The sequence below is a fragment of the Mirounga leonina genome, unplaced genomic scaffold (genome assembly GCF_011800145.1).
Source record: "Mirounga leonina isolate KUSES-001 unplaced genomic scaffold, KU_Mleo_1.0 Mir_250, whole genome shotgun sequence".
In the NCBI taxonomy this organism is placed as follows: Eukaryota; Metazoa; Chordata; class Mammalia; order Carnivora; family Phocidae; genus Mirounga; species Mirounga leonina.
The window spans coordinates 46,275-63,097 of record NW_023270635.1 but is presented as its reverse complement, the minus strand read 5'-3'; the positions used below and the strand labels follow the sequence as shown (position 1 = coordinate 63,097).

General features: G+C 45.2%; 1 protein-coding gene across 1 annotated transcript in view; it reads right to left on the bottom strand.

Annotated features, from left to right (window-relative positions):
- Positions 1-13,957, bottom strand: part of PDILT (protein disulfide isomerase like, testis expressed) — a 43,360-nt gene extending 29,403 nt beyond the window's left edge. The window contains exons 1-2 of the mRNA XM_035029518.1: positions 13,929-13,957; positions 4,402-4,607 (exon numbers count right to left, since the gene is read on the bottom strand). Of these exons, the coding sequence (XP_034885409.1) occupies positions 4,402-4,600 (199 nt within the window). The 5' untranslated portion in view covers positions 4,601-4,607; positions 13,929-13,957. The remainder of the gene's footprint in view (positions 1-4,401; positions 4,608-13,928) is intronic.
- Between the last annotated feature and the right edge of the window lie 2,866 nt (positions 13,958-16,823).

Genomic DNA, 16,823 nt, shown 5'->3' with positions numbered 1-16,823 from the left:
CAGGGTATGACTGTGGGGGTTGGCTGGGTAGGGATGTGGCAAACTGACAGGCATGTTTTCTGATCAAAAGAAAAAATCATTACTCAGCTCCAGCTACTTGCACATTGCAAGAATGTGGGCCTGTGCCTCTAGATCTTCTGTTTCTTCGAGAGCAGATGTAAATTCAATTTTAGTTGTGAAATTCAATTTTTAAAACAGTGCACGGCACAAACATAACCCCCCTGCTGGCTGTGTTCAGTCCATGGGCTGCCTGTTACATCCTTGATTTCAGGGTTATGGGAAAGAAGAGGAGCCATAAAGACCTGAGAAGTGAGCCAGAGAGATCAAAGGGAACCAGAAGAGAATGGGCTCATGGGCACCAAAGGGCAAAGGGTCTCAGGTTGGGGCTGCAAAGAGGTCAAGGAAGATGAGGACTGACAAGTGCCTATTGGATTTGGGAACCAGGTGTCCTTGGAACGTTAACCTGAGCAAACAGTCCATAAAGTCAGCCTCATGCAGGAAATCGTTGTTGACATTGCTGCCCAGAAGAGAAGCCTTTTCCTGGTGGTTTAGTGTCTGGAAGAGCTTACACAGCCCAGCCGCCTCTCAGCCAGCCCAGCTTCAGGTTGTGTTTGAATCAAAGGCCGTGTCAAGGTTCCTTTAAGGTGCAGTGTGATTAAGGCAGAAAATGCCATGTGTTCCCCAAACCCTGCTTCTTTTTCCTTTTCATTTACACTGCCAGACTGAGTTTCCCAGCCACTCCTGCAGAGCTGCAGCCCATGGAACATGGGCAGAAGTTACACGTACTTCTCACCCGGTAATGTCCGTGTGAATCACCTGGGACTCCGACTCAGTAGGTCTAGAATGGGGCCTGGTATTTTGCAATTCTGATGAGCTCCTATGTGATGCTGGCACTGCTGGTCCACAGGCAGCACTTCAAGGAGCACGGATGTGCACCATTTCCAGGGCTGGCCTGGCTCAGAAGCATGTCCTCTGTCTCTCAATCCATTTGCTGGCTGGAGGCAGAGGACTCAGTGGAGTACTCTAGGCCCTAAGTGATGCTTGAGGCACTGGATGGAAGCAGCCTGGCTGACTGAATGACTATATGGAGCTAAGCTCCTCTGCAGACCTGCCTGAGACTAAGATTTGAGAAGTCAACCTTTGCAAACCTAGATTTGGGAGTTGATATAGCAGTTAGCTTTCCCTAACACAGTGATCTTTAAAATATCTAATCAAAATGAGAACAATGAGGGGCGCCCAGGTGGCTCAGTTGGTTAAGTGTCCAGCTCTTGATTTCAGCTCAGGTCATGATCTCAGCGTCCTGAGACTGAGCCCTGCCTTGGGCTCCACGCTGTACATGGAGTCTGCTTAAGATTCTCTCTCTGTCTCCTTCTGCCCCTCTGCCTGCTTGCACGTATTCTGTCTACATATTTATTTTTTAAAAAATCAGAACAACAAAAGAGTTTGGGTACAAAAGTAGGCAACCAGTTTTAGAATTTATTTGATTAAAGGACTTCATTCATCTACCATTAAAAACTGCCTACAGTATGCAAAGAACTAACAAGATATTTGGCCCATTTAAGTTAGCCTGCAACCTTGGATCTTGTGGCAAATACTGTGAATCAACCATTCCTGGACCATAGCGATAGGAACCTAAAACATTCTCCGTTTCAGACTCCTCAGGTTGGGAACAGCCACGGCCCAGTTCTAGCCAATAAGATATAACAAAAGTCACTGGTGGAGCTTCTGGAAAAGTTCTGATTTTTTTTTCCAAGGGACATATTTAGCTGATACGTATTTTGTCCTTTTGCTCTTTGCCTGTCCCTCTTTTCCCCTAGCAAAATGCACAATACATCACAAGAGGTACCTCAGCCATCTTATGACCACAAGCTACAACGTGTCAGGGGTGATGCAAGAAGATAGATGGAGCCTGCATCCTTAACACCATGAAGCTGCTAGGACAGCCATTGACTGCCTATCCCTGGTTTGCATTTAAGTCATCATTAGCAGATTCTTTATTCCTTGAAGCTGAACCCAGTCCTAACTGACAGAAAGTTGATGATCTGTTTTGTGCCCCAGGGCCACGGGAAGATGAGGACTCATTTACTGAACATCTTCCCTGTGTCGGATCTTTCACAGATACCCTCAGTCAATCCCTACAATGACTCCACCACTTCTGTTATTCCCACTCCACAGATGAAGGTGAGACACAAAGAAATGTACCCAAGGCCACCTATCTAGGTCATGGCAGTATTGGGTTTCACACTCAGGCTGGCCTGGCTCCCAAACTTGTATACTTTACTCCAAACCTTGATGTCACTTACAGACAAAAGTGTGTGGGTGATTCAAGTTAAAAAACAAATAAACAAACAAAAAAACCCACAAAAAAAACACTTTAGGATTTACCAGTGCTTGGCATGTGGTCTTTGATAATTATTGATGTCAGCAACAATAGATTTCAGAGTGCTGACTCCACTGCTCTGGCTGCAGATTGTCCATCACTGGGCACCACTGAGGGGCCAAATAACAAAGATTTCTCTCACTTCAAGCCAAACTTCAAGCTTCAAGATGCATTCGCATTGACCTGGAGACCCATGTGCATCCCAGGATGCAAGGATGCAGGAGCCAAGACCAAGGAGGCTGCCCAACTGGTTTGCAGCCAAAACTACCCTTTCTCAGGACAAGTCCAAGCTGTCACTTCTCTGTGAGGCACCCAATGTATACCGTTTTAGACTCTTCTAATGGCATGAATATCATTTTAAAGAGTTTCTCCTGCTTTGTGACAGTCCTGACTTCTGACAGTCTTTGAGAGCAGAAACCAAGACCCCTTTTCTCTGGGGCTCCCAAAGAGCCCACCCAAGGCCTGGCACTGAGTAAGCTGAGTAAAAGTGGGGTGAATTGGAATGCAATAATAACAGTTTCTGCCCAATGAATGCTCACTAGGCACTAATGACTGCATGTTTGAGCCCATTTTCATCACCACAACAACCAGCAAGGCAAAAATCATTAACGCTTTTGTGCAGAGGAGGAATCTCAAAATGATGATAAAAGGAATGACAGCCAATATATTCTTAAGCTCTTACTATGCACCAGGCACTGTGCTAAGCACCCTAGGAATTATATCATATTATTAAATTCCCCATTTTACAGCCAAGTAAAGAGAGGCTCAGAGCGATCAAGGTCACCTGCTCAAGGTCACCTCGCCAATAAGTGGCAGAGCCCAGCTTTTGAGCCTAGGACCATGAACCTCTCATCCCAGTACATGCATTGGTCAGACTGGAGAGAAAAGGAAGCCTGTGAGGGGTCAGTGTTTGAGGAAGGCAAACTGACAGACGGGAGAAAAGGCTACACCAGAGCATCAGCCAAGAAGAGGGGAGGAGAGGCTGCATGGAAAGGGACAGCACCCACCCTGCACTGCCCTGCCCAGCTCTGGAACCTCAGGCACTGCCTGGCCTCCAGGAACCTGGGTGCTAGTCAGGCCAGGTACAACCTGGAAGCAGGCCTTGGGGATTGACACGGATCCAGACACTCCCCAGGAGAGGCTCTGAAGGATTCTGGAATCCAGTGTTCACATCTGCTTTCTGCACCCTTGCAATCCTTACAGGTGGGAAGTGGTATAGCACAGCGTCTGCGGTCCCCACTTGTGAGCTGTGTGACTTTGGGCAAATCGCTTGGCCTCTTTGAGCTTCTGTCTCCTCAGCTATAAAATAGGGAGACAAATGGTGCCACCACACTGGCTTGTTGTGAGGATTAACTGACTTAACATGTAGTGGGGCACTCAGGACAATACCCAGCACACAGTAAGTGCTGACTATGTGAAAGCTGACGTGAAAATCCCTCCTACCCTGCCCCAAGGCACTGCTCTGTGCCCAGGGCCTAAGGAAAAGAAGAAATGTCTACTGATGCAAAGAACAACAGTCCAAAGAACAAAAGTGGACAGGCAGAGTTCAGATAAAGGTGATGGTCTGCAAATTTTTGCTTAAGAGCTTGCCCATAACTGTCACCATTTATTGTTCTCTGGTTGCATTCCAGCTACTTGACATATTACCTCATTTCATCTTTACAACAGCCCAGTATGGTCATGCTGCTCATGCCCATTTTACAGAGGGGAAAGTTGAGTTTCAGAATATAAAGATACCTAAGAGTAAAGCTTGACTTTTTACCTTCAGTGGGACTGAGGAGCAACATATAAATCAAGACTAAAGTGGCAACATCATATCTTGCAAATTGCTTAACCTCCCTGGACCTCAGTATTCTCATCTAGAAATTGGGAATGAGAGTATATACATACTATTTTAAAATATGTTAATAATATGTGTTCTTGTGTGTTTAGCAATATATAAAATTCCCTTGGCTGCCAGGAGCAAGGAGGCAGATCTCACCCCACCCATCGCCCACCACCCAGGAGTAGGGGACACTCACGAAAAAGCACCATGAGGAAGCGGGTCTGGTTCAGCATCTGGGTCAGGCCAGCAGGTGTTAGCACTAGCAGGTTGCCTTCCTCCACGATATGCAAGGGCTGGGATATGTTGATGCTGTCTTCTTTGACGTCCTCTGGCAAGCCCTGGACAGTGGAGACGCAAGAGGCCGCTAGCAGCAGGGACATCCATAGCAGCTTCATGGCTGTCCTTCAGGGGCACAAAGAGGAACAGGAGCCCTTATCAGTGCAGGTGGCAAGTGCCACGTCATCACTCCCTGCCCAGCCAGTTTATGTATGGAGAACATGGCCTGAGCATGGCCCACTGCCTCCCTAGTGGTGCTCACAGCTTGGCAGTGGCACTGGAAGAGAGGCAAAGTGTTAGCTTAACTTCAGCCCCTGTGTAAATTGCACAGGAATAGCTCAGAACAGCAGGGCCTCAATCAGAGCAGCAAGAATCCAAATTGCACTCCAGCCACTTGAGCCCACTGGCTCTCCCAGACAATAGGGAGACTTTTGCAGAGATGAGTCCCACTCCAGAGTCCTAGGGCGAGCCTCTGAGCTTCAGAGATAACTGGTCCAATTCCCTATCACAGCCTCTGCTTCATGCTGTTGCAGCTCCTACTTGAATGCCCCTTTATGATGGGAAGCTTACTACCTCATTTCCCATTAATGTACCCCATTTGCTATTTGAACAGATTTTCTCAACTGTAAATATTTCTTTTAAAAGTCATAACAAAAAGTGACATAAAAAGTCACACTTGTAAAAATCCCAAACAATACAATAAAAATGTTAAGTAGAAAATAAAATCTCTCTCATAATCCCACCTCTGAGAAAGCTACTATTAACAGTTTGGAATGAATTCCTATACATGTTGAAAATTCCTATATAAATGCACATTTGAATGTACAATTTTAAACACAAATGGAGTCAGCTAATGCATATTGTTCAGCATTCTGATTTTCTTAATAATATGAAATATGTCCTATATATATGAAATATACCCTGTATATATCGTATAAAAGTACATTTTAGATCTGTGACATGATCTCCTTTCCTAATTCTTTCCCTTTATTTTATTTATTTATTTATTTATTTATTTATTTATTTATTTATTTAGCAATTTTTAACTGTTAGAATGGTCTGGGTCAGAAGCTTCCTTTCTGACTTTCCCTCATTATGTCTTCCCTAACAATTTAGAGCATGGACTCACCTCCTCAGATCTTCGCAAGTATTCCTCAAGCACAGAGCTGTTTCTCTGTGTGGCACAGACTATATGAGTGTCTTAAATAAGAAGACCTATAGCAGTATATTCTAGGTAACACCTTCATATTAAATTTATAAGGATCTCAACTTTGTTGACTGCTGGCATTTATGGTAGGAAAATGAACAAGTGGCATGAATAAATACGTGAATGAATGAATGAATACTTGATATTTGCCTGGGAAGTATGTTTGTCAAACTATCTGAAGGTTTTTAAAAAATAGATCTAATGTAATTTTTTGGCCTAAAATGTAGAGAATCATGACCAATTCTAGCACTAAATTTTATAAGTACCTATAGCTTAATGTGCTTGTCATGTGCCAGGCACTGTTCTAGTGCTTTTCCATACTGTTGTATCTCTTACGACAACCCTATGAGGTAGGGATAGTACTATTGTAATCCTCAATTAATGAGTGTAGTAAGGCACAGAGAGGTTAAGTAATTTGCCCAAGGCCACACAGCTAGTAGGTGTAAAGGCCATATTTATTTATTTACTATTATTTTTAAAATTCTTTATTGAAATTCAATTTAGTTAACATATACTGCATTATTAATTTCAGGGGTAGAATTTAGTGATTTATCAGTTTGCATATAACACCCAGTGCTCATTCCATCAAGTGCCCTCCTTAATGCCCATCACCCAGTTACCCCCCACCCACCTCCTCTCCGGCAACCCTCAGTTTATTTCGTAGAGTTCAGTGTCTCCTATGGTTTGCCTCCCTCTCTGTTTTCATCTTATTTTATTTTTCCTTCCCTTCCCCTATGTTCATCTGTTTTGTTTCTTAAATTCCACATATGAGTGAAATCATATGGTATCTGTCTTTCTCTGGCTGACTTATTTCACTCAGCATAATGCGCTCCAGTTCCATCCACCTTGTTGCAAATGGCAAGATTTCATTCTTTTTGGTGGCTGAGTAATATTCCATTATATATATATACCACATCTTCTTTATCCATTCATCTGTCAGTGAACATCTGGGCTCTTTCCATATCTTGGCTATTGTGGACATTGCTGCTATAAACATTGGGGTGCAGTGCCCCTTGAGGCCCCTTTTAGGCAAACAGCCTTGAGCAATAGAGTGTAGACAGAGCCCGTAGCGACCCCCTGGCTGAATACAGACAGGCCCATTAGATGACCCATCTTAAAATATCCATAGGCCCTAACTAATCAATGGGCTACTTACAACCAGGCACCGTTACCAAACAAGGGGAAATTCCTTACATCGCCATGCCTCATAGTTCCCCTTTTAAAACAGCCCCCACCCACCACCTCCTTGCAGACAGCCTCTTTGCTGCTGTCCTGCCTGCCACTCCCTTGTGGTGTATTCAGTAAACTTCGGTCTCTTTTGTTCTGCTTAGGGTGAGTCCTTTCAACCCCTGTGCCACCAGCTTCCACTCCATCGTTGCCCCACATTTGGGGGCAGATAGTCTAGCTATAGAACCATGCCCCTAACCACAATGATGTATTGCCTTTCTAGTGCCCCACTGCAAAATGGACGCAGTGAACAGGGGCACCCAGGTGGCACAGTCAGTTAAGCGTCTGACTCTTGGTTTCAGCTCAGGTCATGATCTCATGGGTTGTGAGATTGAGTCCCACGTGGGGCATCAAGCTCAGCATGGAGTCTGCTTGTCCCTCTCTCCCCCCCTCTCCCCTCCCCTTCTACCCCTCCCCCACCCTGGCATGTGCATGCTCTCTAAAATAAATAAGTAAAATCTTTTTTAAAAAAATGGATGCTGTGAACAATATTTTGAGACCTTAATGGAAGCTCCCCACCCTGATACACTTTACCCTCCATCTTTCAATGGAGTCCTGCCTCAGGACGGATGGGCTGAGACTGCAGCAGAGAACAGAATCAGATTTTTGATTTGGGGTTATGAAATGGGCTTTTGAAACTCATAGCAGGGACCAGGCACTTGCAAGCCAGGGCTTCAATTGCAAAAATGGGTTGTGTTTTTTGTTTTTGTTCTTGTTTTGAAAGAAAGAGGTTCTTGAGTCCCTCATGGTTTATGTTCTGAAACATTTTTTTCAGGAACTGAGGACAAGAGACCAAATGCTGTAACAAAAGATGCTCCATTGCTCTTATTTTATTGTTTAGGAAATTCCAAGGTTTTGAGAGCTGTGAGCCAGGAACTATGGATAAAGACCAAATCTACATGAGAAATATATTTGGTCATCTGAATGCCCAAATATATATATTTCTAATGTTAAAACAGAAAAAAAAGCCCCAAATTGAATCATTTGAGTCCCTCCCCTCTCCAATGGCAAACAAGACTTAATTACGGTTTCAGCCTATCCTAGGAATATGACCTTCCAAAAGTCAACCTGAAATTTCCTGTTCAGCAGTGGTAAGATAATCTGCTTGATGAAAAACCCCCCCCAAAACAAACAAACCCCTGCCTTTCCCTTCTCCCACAAAAGATGTCCTTGCCTGAAAAAATCCTTTCTTTTCTTTTACTAATAACATCTTCCCACATCCTCCTGCCTATAACCACCTTCCATTTTGTACAACCCCTGGGGGCATCTCTCTACTGGCTGGATTGGATGCTGTCCAATTCATGAATTGCTTAATAAAGCCAACTAGATCTTCAAATTTACTAGGTTGAATTTTGTTGTTTAACACCTACAAATCACAGTATCACAGGGGCCCTACCGTTTTTCCTCTGCACTGAAAACCCAACTTTGACTCTTTGCTGACCATTTTAGACCCAATACCATTCTGGCCCATAATACTAAGTACAAATCACTATGTATTAAGCTAGTATTTGAGCTTTACACTTACCATCTTGTTAACCATCACAGCATGTCTATGAGGTAAGTGATGTAGGAAGCAAAGGCAAAAGAAAAATTAAATTTCCTTACTACTTACAGTCCATTAACAAGTCCTTGAAACAGACAGAGTGACATTCCTCTAGGAATTCAGCTGCCTTGGTGTTACTATTTTGCTCAGGGCAAAAGGCAATCTTAGCCCGATCCCTAGGATCCTGTGAGTCTACTTTAACATACAAAAATTACTTTGGGAACTTCCTTTATCTCTACCCCCCAAGATATATGTTGACAATCATCCTCCAAGCATATGACCCACTGATATACATCTGAAGGGTCTCATGACTAAGGTTTTACCAGACAGTAATAAATGACCTTTTCCTAACAATAGCTAGCCCCCTCAAGGTCCTGGAATCCTTGCTTCCAAAATTCTTTAGAGACTTAAGCTATCCCTAACCTCCTCCCAGCTTGAAAATATATAATTGACCACTCCTCATGACCCCAGTGCAGTTTTTTTCTGCCAGTGGGTGCTGTCCCCATGCTTTAATAAAACCACCTTTTTGCACCAAAGACACCTCAAGAATTCCTTCTTGGCCATTGGTTCCAAACCCAACATTTCCTACATCAGTAGGTATAATTATGATGCCCCATTCATGAAGGTGGAGATTCCTACATGACCAGCCAGCAGGTAGATGAAGGAGCACATGGGCTCAGGTACCAATGTCTATGTTCTAAACCAGAGTTCCGCAAACTGGCCCACTGCCTGTTGTTGTAAATACAGTGTTATTGGATCACAGCCACGCCCATTCTTTTGCTGTTGTATGGCTGCTTTTGTTACAATGGCCAAGTTCAATAGTTGCAACAGAGACCATTTGTGGGCCAGCGATGCCAAAAATATTTCTCACCTGGCCCTCTCCCAGAAAAGTTTGCAAACCTCAGGTCTAAGTCACCATACCACACTGCCCACGTGCCCACACCTCACACTCACCCTGACTCAGATCTTGGACTCCTCAAATTTGTGAGTCCACTATTAGAGCTTAGCATCTCCATCTGTAGAATGGGTGAATAGTGCCTGCCTCCCAGGGTAGTTGCAAGGATATGATAAAAAACTTGTATTCCATTAGCACTTCTTATCCCGGGATACACGTTAAAATCCCACCGGGAGCTTTTTTAAACAGTGCTGAGGCCAGGCCTCAACCCAGACCAATTAATTCAGAATCACTCGGTGTGGCCCAGTTATCTGTATGTTTTAAAAGCTCCCCAAATGATCTTTTTCTTTTAACTTTCTATTTGAAAAAATTTGAATGTAAGCAAAAATAGAGAAAATGGTTAATGCTTCCCAACGTACCTGTCACTCAACTTGCGTTACTGTCACCACCAGTCTGTCTTACTCTTGTCACTCCCTGCCCTGGACTATTTTGAAGCCAGTCCCATGGATTACATTAGTTCATCCACAAATAATCCACTATGAATCACTGAAAGATAGGTGTTTTTTTTTAATAAAACATAACCACCATACCATTGTCCTACTTAACAGAATGAACGACAACCTCTTATCAAATATCCAGACAGTATGAGAATTACCCTAGTTATCTCATAATTTAAGGTTTGTTTGAATCAGGATCCAAATGAGATCCATGTGTTGTCATTGATAGCCCCAGGTAATTCTGTCTCGCAGTCTGTAGGTTGAGAACCACACAGTCAAATGAAATCAATGCAGGCAAGTCATCTAGCCAGAATGGACAGTAAAACATTTAAGTGTCAGCCCGGCCAGCCACGGCTACTTTGGGCTCTCCCTCCCGTTCTCCCCTCACAGGCCTTTGACAAGAATATTCCCACATACAAATGGCCAACAGACACATGAAAAGATGCTCAACATCACTCATAGTCAGGGAAATACAAATCAAAACCACAAGGAAATATCACCTCTCCCCTGTCAGAATGGCTAGAATCAAAAAGACAAGAAACAGCAGCTGTTGGTGAGGATGTGGAGCAAAAGGAACCCTTGTGAACTGTTGGTGGGAATGTGCACCGGTGCAGCCACTGTGGAAGACAATATGGAGGTTCCTCAAGAAGTTGAAACTGGAATTACCATGTGATCCAGTAACTCCACCACTGGAGTTACCCAAAGAAAACGAAAACACTAATTTGAAAAGATAATGCAACCCTATGTTTACTGCAGCATTATTTACAATAGCCAAGATCTGGAAGCAGCCCAAACGTCCATCCATAGATGAATGGGTAAAGAAGATGTGGTGTATATATACATATATATACACAATGGAATATTAGCCACAAAAAAGAATGAAATCTTGCCATTGGCGACAAAATGGATGGAGCTAGAAGGTATCATGCTAAGTGAAATAAGTCAGACAAAGACAAATACCATAAGATTTCACTCATATGTACAATTTAAGAGACAAAACAAATGAATAAACAAAGAAAAAGAAAAGACAAACAAAAACACAGACTCTGAAATACAGAGAACAAACAGATGGTTCCCAGAGGGGAGGTTGGTGGGGGGATGGGTGAAACAGGTGATGGGGATTAAGAGTACCCTTATGATGAGCACTGAGTAATGTACAGAAATGTTGAATCATATTGTACACCAGAAACTAATATAATACTGTAGGTTAATTATACTTAAAATAATGTAAAAATAGGGGCACCTGGGTGGCTCAGTCGTTAAGCGTCTGCCTTCGGCTCAGGTCATGATCCCCAGGGTCCTGGGATCGAGTCCCACATCAGGCTCCCTGCTCGGCAGGAAGCCGGCTTCTCCCTCTCCCACTCCCCCTGCTTGTGTTCCCTATCTAGCTGTGGGTCTCTGTCTGTCAAATAAATAAATAAAATCTTAAAAAAAAAAATGTAAAAATAAAAAACTTATAAATACTTATAAAAAAACAAACAGGGATGGCTGGGTGGCTCAGTTGGTTTAGCGTCTGCCTTTGGCTCATGTCATGATCCCAGAGTCCTGGGATCGAGTCCCACAGCAGGCTCCTTGCTTGGTGGGGAGCCTGCTTCTCTCTCTGCCTGCCGCTCCCCCTGCTTGTGCTCTTTCTCTCTCTCAATCTCTCTGACAAATAAATAAAAATCTTTAAACAAACAGAGTATTCTCAGGGGTTCCTGATCAATTCATGGAGATGGGGTAATGGGAGGGCCCTGAGGAGGTAGCAGGTTTCCTGCTAACCTGGGCAGGTTTGAGTACAAGCCTAGAAGGCTTTCAGTGCTTCAGGCCTCACAGGATGGAGACTTCTCCACCAGGTCCCCACCTGGTGGAGAAATCCCTCCATGGTCAAATTCCTGTGGATCCTGGTGACAACTTTTATTCATTCACTCATTCACTCACTCATTCATTCATATATATATATAACAAGGTCAAATATATCCTGAGGTCTTAATAAATACATGCTAAGTACCATTCTAGGCACTGGGGATAGAGAAGTGAACAAAATAGACAATACCCCTTGTGTTCGCAGAGCTTACACTCTACAAGAGGGGGAACATAGTGAATGAGATAAAGAAATAAGAATATATGACTATCTGTCAGATGCTGATGAGCGCTAAGGACAAAAAGCCCATCAGGGAAGATTTGAAATTGAGCCTGTGAAACGGGGCACGTTGACACTTTAAATAGGGCGACCATGAGAACTTCACTCAGAAGTTGCTGTTTGACTCGTTAAAAGCAAGACAACAGGCCCCAAATGGAGTCACTTGTGGTGAGTCCCATGTCACCAAACTGAGACTTAACTTAGTTACAGTCTTCGGCTCTCCCAGAAATGGAATATTAAACCACTCAATCAGCAGTCACCTGATCAGCACTAGTTAGATCATCTGCCACCCCCTAAAGGAAGGCGACCTTGTAATTACCAACCAGACTTTTTGTCTAGTATAATTTCCTTGCTCCTGCTCCCTTTAGCTTGTAAAAGTCTTTCATATTGTACAGCTCCTCAGAGCTCCTTTCCATCTGCTAGATGGGATGCTGCCTGATTCATGAATTACTGAACAAAGCAAATAAGATCTTTAAAATTTATTTTGTTCAACAGACTGAAGGGAGCAAGAAAGTGAATTATATGCATTTCTGGGAAAAGAGTGCGAGGGGGCAGGTTCTCTCTCTCTCTCTCTGCCCACCCCTCCACCCCCTTTCCACACACAACCCCTTGCTCTCTCTCCTGAGACCCTCTCTGGCCACAGCTCAGCTCATGACAGGGCTCCCCCTCAAACTCTGGACCCCATTCTGATTCCAACCCCCGTCGCTGTGCCCTCAGCCCCACCCAGACCCCTGCCCCTGCCCCTGCCCAGGAACCCAGCCCCTCCCTGCACCCACCCCTCTGGCCTGATGACCCAGTGGCTCCTCTGTGTCCCTCTGAGGAAAGCTCAGCCCCAGCCACACACATTTCAAGCCTAGTTCCAGCATCTCTACCCCCCACCCCCACAGACGGAGGAGGGCCATGATAGGAAACTTTTGTGAGTAAGAATAAATAAGAATAAGAGTAGCTAAGGCAGAAGGGCTTGCTACCACCTGCCACTGCTTTGAGCACGAAATGTCCCTGGTCTCCACCACCAACAGCCCTCTGTCCCGGCCACCATTGTGTCTGGTCTGGTCAGAACAGTGGCCTCCTCTCTGCTTATTCTTTTTGCCTTCCCCCAACCCATTCCTCACACAGAATTTAGAGATTTCCTTCTGAAACATAGCTTAGATCACATCACTCTCTTATGGAAGAGTCCAGGGGCCTGCCATCATATACAGTCCACTGCAGCTCTGCACCCATCATCCTCACCCTCTGACCTCAGCTCTCTGCTCTCCCTCCCACTCACAGCATGTCAGCCATGCTGGTTCCTTCCCTTTCCTCAGGCACACCCTGCCTGGGACCTTTGCTTCTACCTGGAACACCCTTACCCTGATCTGCAGCCTTTTTTGGTCATTTAGGTCCCAGCAAAAACACCAGCTCCTCCGAGGAAGGGTCTTCCCAGGCCGCTCTGTCCCCCCACCGCCACCTCTGCCTCCAGCACTCTTGGCGACATCACCCCTGTTTGCTTCAAATCCTGTATTATTCTTTCTGAGTATCCAGTGTGTATGTTTCTAAACTTCTTCATGTGAGTGTCTTTGTTCACAGCTGTTTCCCCACCCCCTAGAACAGTGCCTGGTCCAGATCTGGAGCTTAGTGAATGTTTTTGAATTTATGAATGAACAAAATGACCTAATTTAATTCTCACACAAACCCCACCGTTCATTTCAGTGATTTTCAACCATGACTGCACATTAGGATCTCTTGGGGAACCTCAAGAAAATACTGATGCTCAAGCCCAAACATTCTAGGTTCTGATTTCATTCGTCTGTATGGGGTGAGTCTGGGCACCTTTCTTTTTTAAAGCCCCTCAGGTAATACTAATGTGTAGCCATCTACACAGTAAACTACACTTAAATTTGTAACCACCTTGGCAGAAGGAAGGCGGCCTGGGCAGGGCCCGGTGGTCAGAATTGCCCTTTTCACTCAAGCGCATACCTGTGGGAAGCCTAGTTACACTCAGGCCTGCTGGGGCCCAGCTAGGCAGCAAACTCCAGGGCACTTGAGGAGGGAGGTCAGGTCGTGGCCTGAAGAGCAGGCTCCTGGCTTCCCTTTGCGACGGAGAAGGAGCCACAGGCCGCTGGGTGTTATAAAGAAATCCAGAGGCAGAAATGAAGTCCCTCTTTCCTGGACACACTGGGGCTGCAACAGCCTGAGCAGCAGTGTTCCAAGTTCTGGGGTTCTGGAGGACCAGGGTGGCCCTGGGGAAGAATGACCATTGTTGGGTAAGAAGACCCTGCCCTGCCTTTGCTGAGAGGAGCGTGCCAAGGACAGGGGTGGGGCTGGGGGTCACAGGGGGCATCAGGAACAAAACACACCCTGGGGTGCTGGGAGTGGCACAGGAGGGAGGCTCAGAACTTGGTGCCTAAACATTAGAATTGGAATCCCAGCTCCGTCTCTAATCAGCTATGTGGCCTTGGACCTGTCACTGACCCTTTCTGAGTCATTTTCTCACGTGTAAAATGGTTGAACTCACAGGGCTGTCGGAAGGGTTAGCCAAGCTGACATGAGCCAAGTGAGCGCAGGGTACCCCGAGGGCAGAAAGCCGGCCCTCGTCCCACCTCCTAGCCTCTGTCCCACTCCCTGCTCCAGCCACACTGGCCTTCCTGTCGTTCCTCCAGTGTGACAGTCACACTCCCACCTCAGGGGCACTTGTGGTTTCCTCTGCTGACAGCTCTTCACCCAGGTGTATTCAGGTTTACTCTCTCAATCTCCTGCAAGTCTTTGCTCAAATATCACTTTCTCAGGCTGGGTCTTTCCGATCACTTTGCTTAAAACCATTAACTTCCCCAACCCACTCTCGGGTACTTTCTGTCTCTTTCTCGGCTTTATTTTTCTTCACAGGACCTTCTAAATTCCTTATAATTTACTTTGCCTAGCAGGTAACAGATGCTCCAGAATCTTTGTTGAATGACTAAACGGAAGGCAGTTATTGTTATTGTTAGCATCATCATCATTTTTGTCAGTCTGCAGCTCCCCCCCCACCCCGCCCCAGTTCTGTGCTGCCTGATTCTTACCAAATACTGATGGACAGCAGTGATGTTGAGACCAGGCTGCCTGAAGAGCAGGTCATCTGTCCATCCACCTCCCTGAGAGTAGAGATTGTATCTTTAGATATGGCTGCAGATTTGCAGATGAGAATGGTTGCCTGGGACCCAGTAGAGAGGTCTGGGCACTGAGGGGAAATGGAATTTGAAGGCCAAAGAGATGATTCTCTGTGGCCACGCTTGGTGGGGAGGGAGAGGAGCTGCTGCCTCCATGGAAATGGGCCACCCTGGCCTGGCCAGGAAATGAGCCAGAGGCACAGGGGAACAAAACACAGCGGAGGGCCAGCACCCAGTGTGTTGCTAACTACTGCAGAGCGAGGAGGCTGATAAGTAAGCATCCTCTCCATGAGGCACCCATAGCCTCTCTTCCATCGGAAGGACCCTGAGCCACTTCTAAGGATAGGTAAGGAAGGTGCTCTGAAGAGTAAGTGAGCCTGGAGTTCCCACAGATCCTGGAGACTGAGAGCTTACGCCAGCCTAGGTTTGATTCTGAGGAGAAAAAACAAACAAACTTTGTACCTAGAATGCTGGAGGTCAGTTTTCACCTCCTACACATAGCAATGTCTGGCAGATAAAAACTGTTCACTAACTTTTAGTTCTCATTTACTCTTCACTGGCTCAGTAAATATTTACTGAACTCTCACTACGTGGCAGGGCACTGTCCTGAAGATAGAGCTGTACTGAAAATCTAAGATCTCCGTCCTTGTGGAGTTTATATTCTAGCGTACATGTGTGGCAGGGGACGGATGACACAGTGAGTTAATAGAAAATATTGAACAGCAAGTATAAGAGGTGATGGTTGTATTAATTAGCTTAACTGTATAACGTACATGTCGTATACCTTAAATATATGGAATTTTATCTGTCAATCATACCACAATAAAACTGGAAAAAAATAAATTTTTTTTTTTAATAAAATACATTGAATGAAGGCTAAGGAGGAAAATCAAGGAGAGAAGGGAGGGTGGGAAGTGTCAGATGGGAGAAGGTTCTAGTTGGGGTTGGGGCGGTGGCCCAAGGCACACTGAATAGGGCCTGTGTGTGAGTGGTGAGGCAGTGAACCGTGTGGAAGGAACGTCCTGGCAGGGAAGCCAACAAGGACAAAGGCTGGAAGCAGCACTGGCTGGAGCCAGCTCACCGGGGCGTACCAGGGACCATTAGTAATCAGGAATTTTGCAAGCCAGTTGTTAAAACTTTGGTTGTTTGAAATTGGCCTGGCCACCATGGGACTATTTAACCGCAGATATAGGCAAACACTGTGAGACAGGATCTTTTTTGCTGTTCTCAGAGATTAGGTTTACCAGCAGCAGGGAGAACAAAGGGCAGGCAGACCAGTGCAGTGTGGCTAGAGCCAAGCTAGGAGGTGGGTAGGAGTGGAGAGCCAGGAAATCAGGTAGGGCCTTGCAGACTGCTCTTGGAACATCGGCTTGGACTGTGAGCCAGATAGTGGGCCATAGGAGGCTTACCAAAAAAAAATTTTTTTTTAGGTTTAATTTTACATACCATAAATTCATTCAAATATGCCATCATCATCATCGTTATTATTATTATCGGTAGTAGTAATACATTTACAGAGTTGTGCAGCCATGACCACAGTCCAAATTTAAAACATTTCTGTCACCTCGAAGAGAGCCTTTGTGTCCATTTGCAGTCATTCCCTGTTCACATACCCAGCCCCAGGCAACTACTAATCTCCTTTCTGTCTATATGCATTGGAGGCTTTGGAGGAGAAAAGGAACATGGTTAGCTTATGTTATTGTTACGATTGTATCCTTTCTGGTAGAAC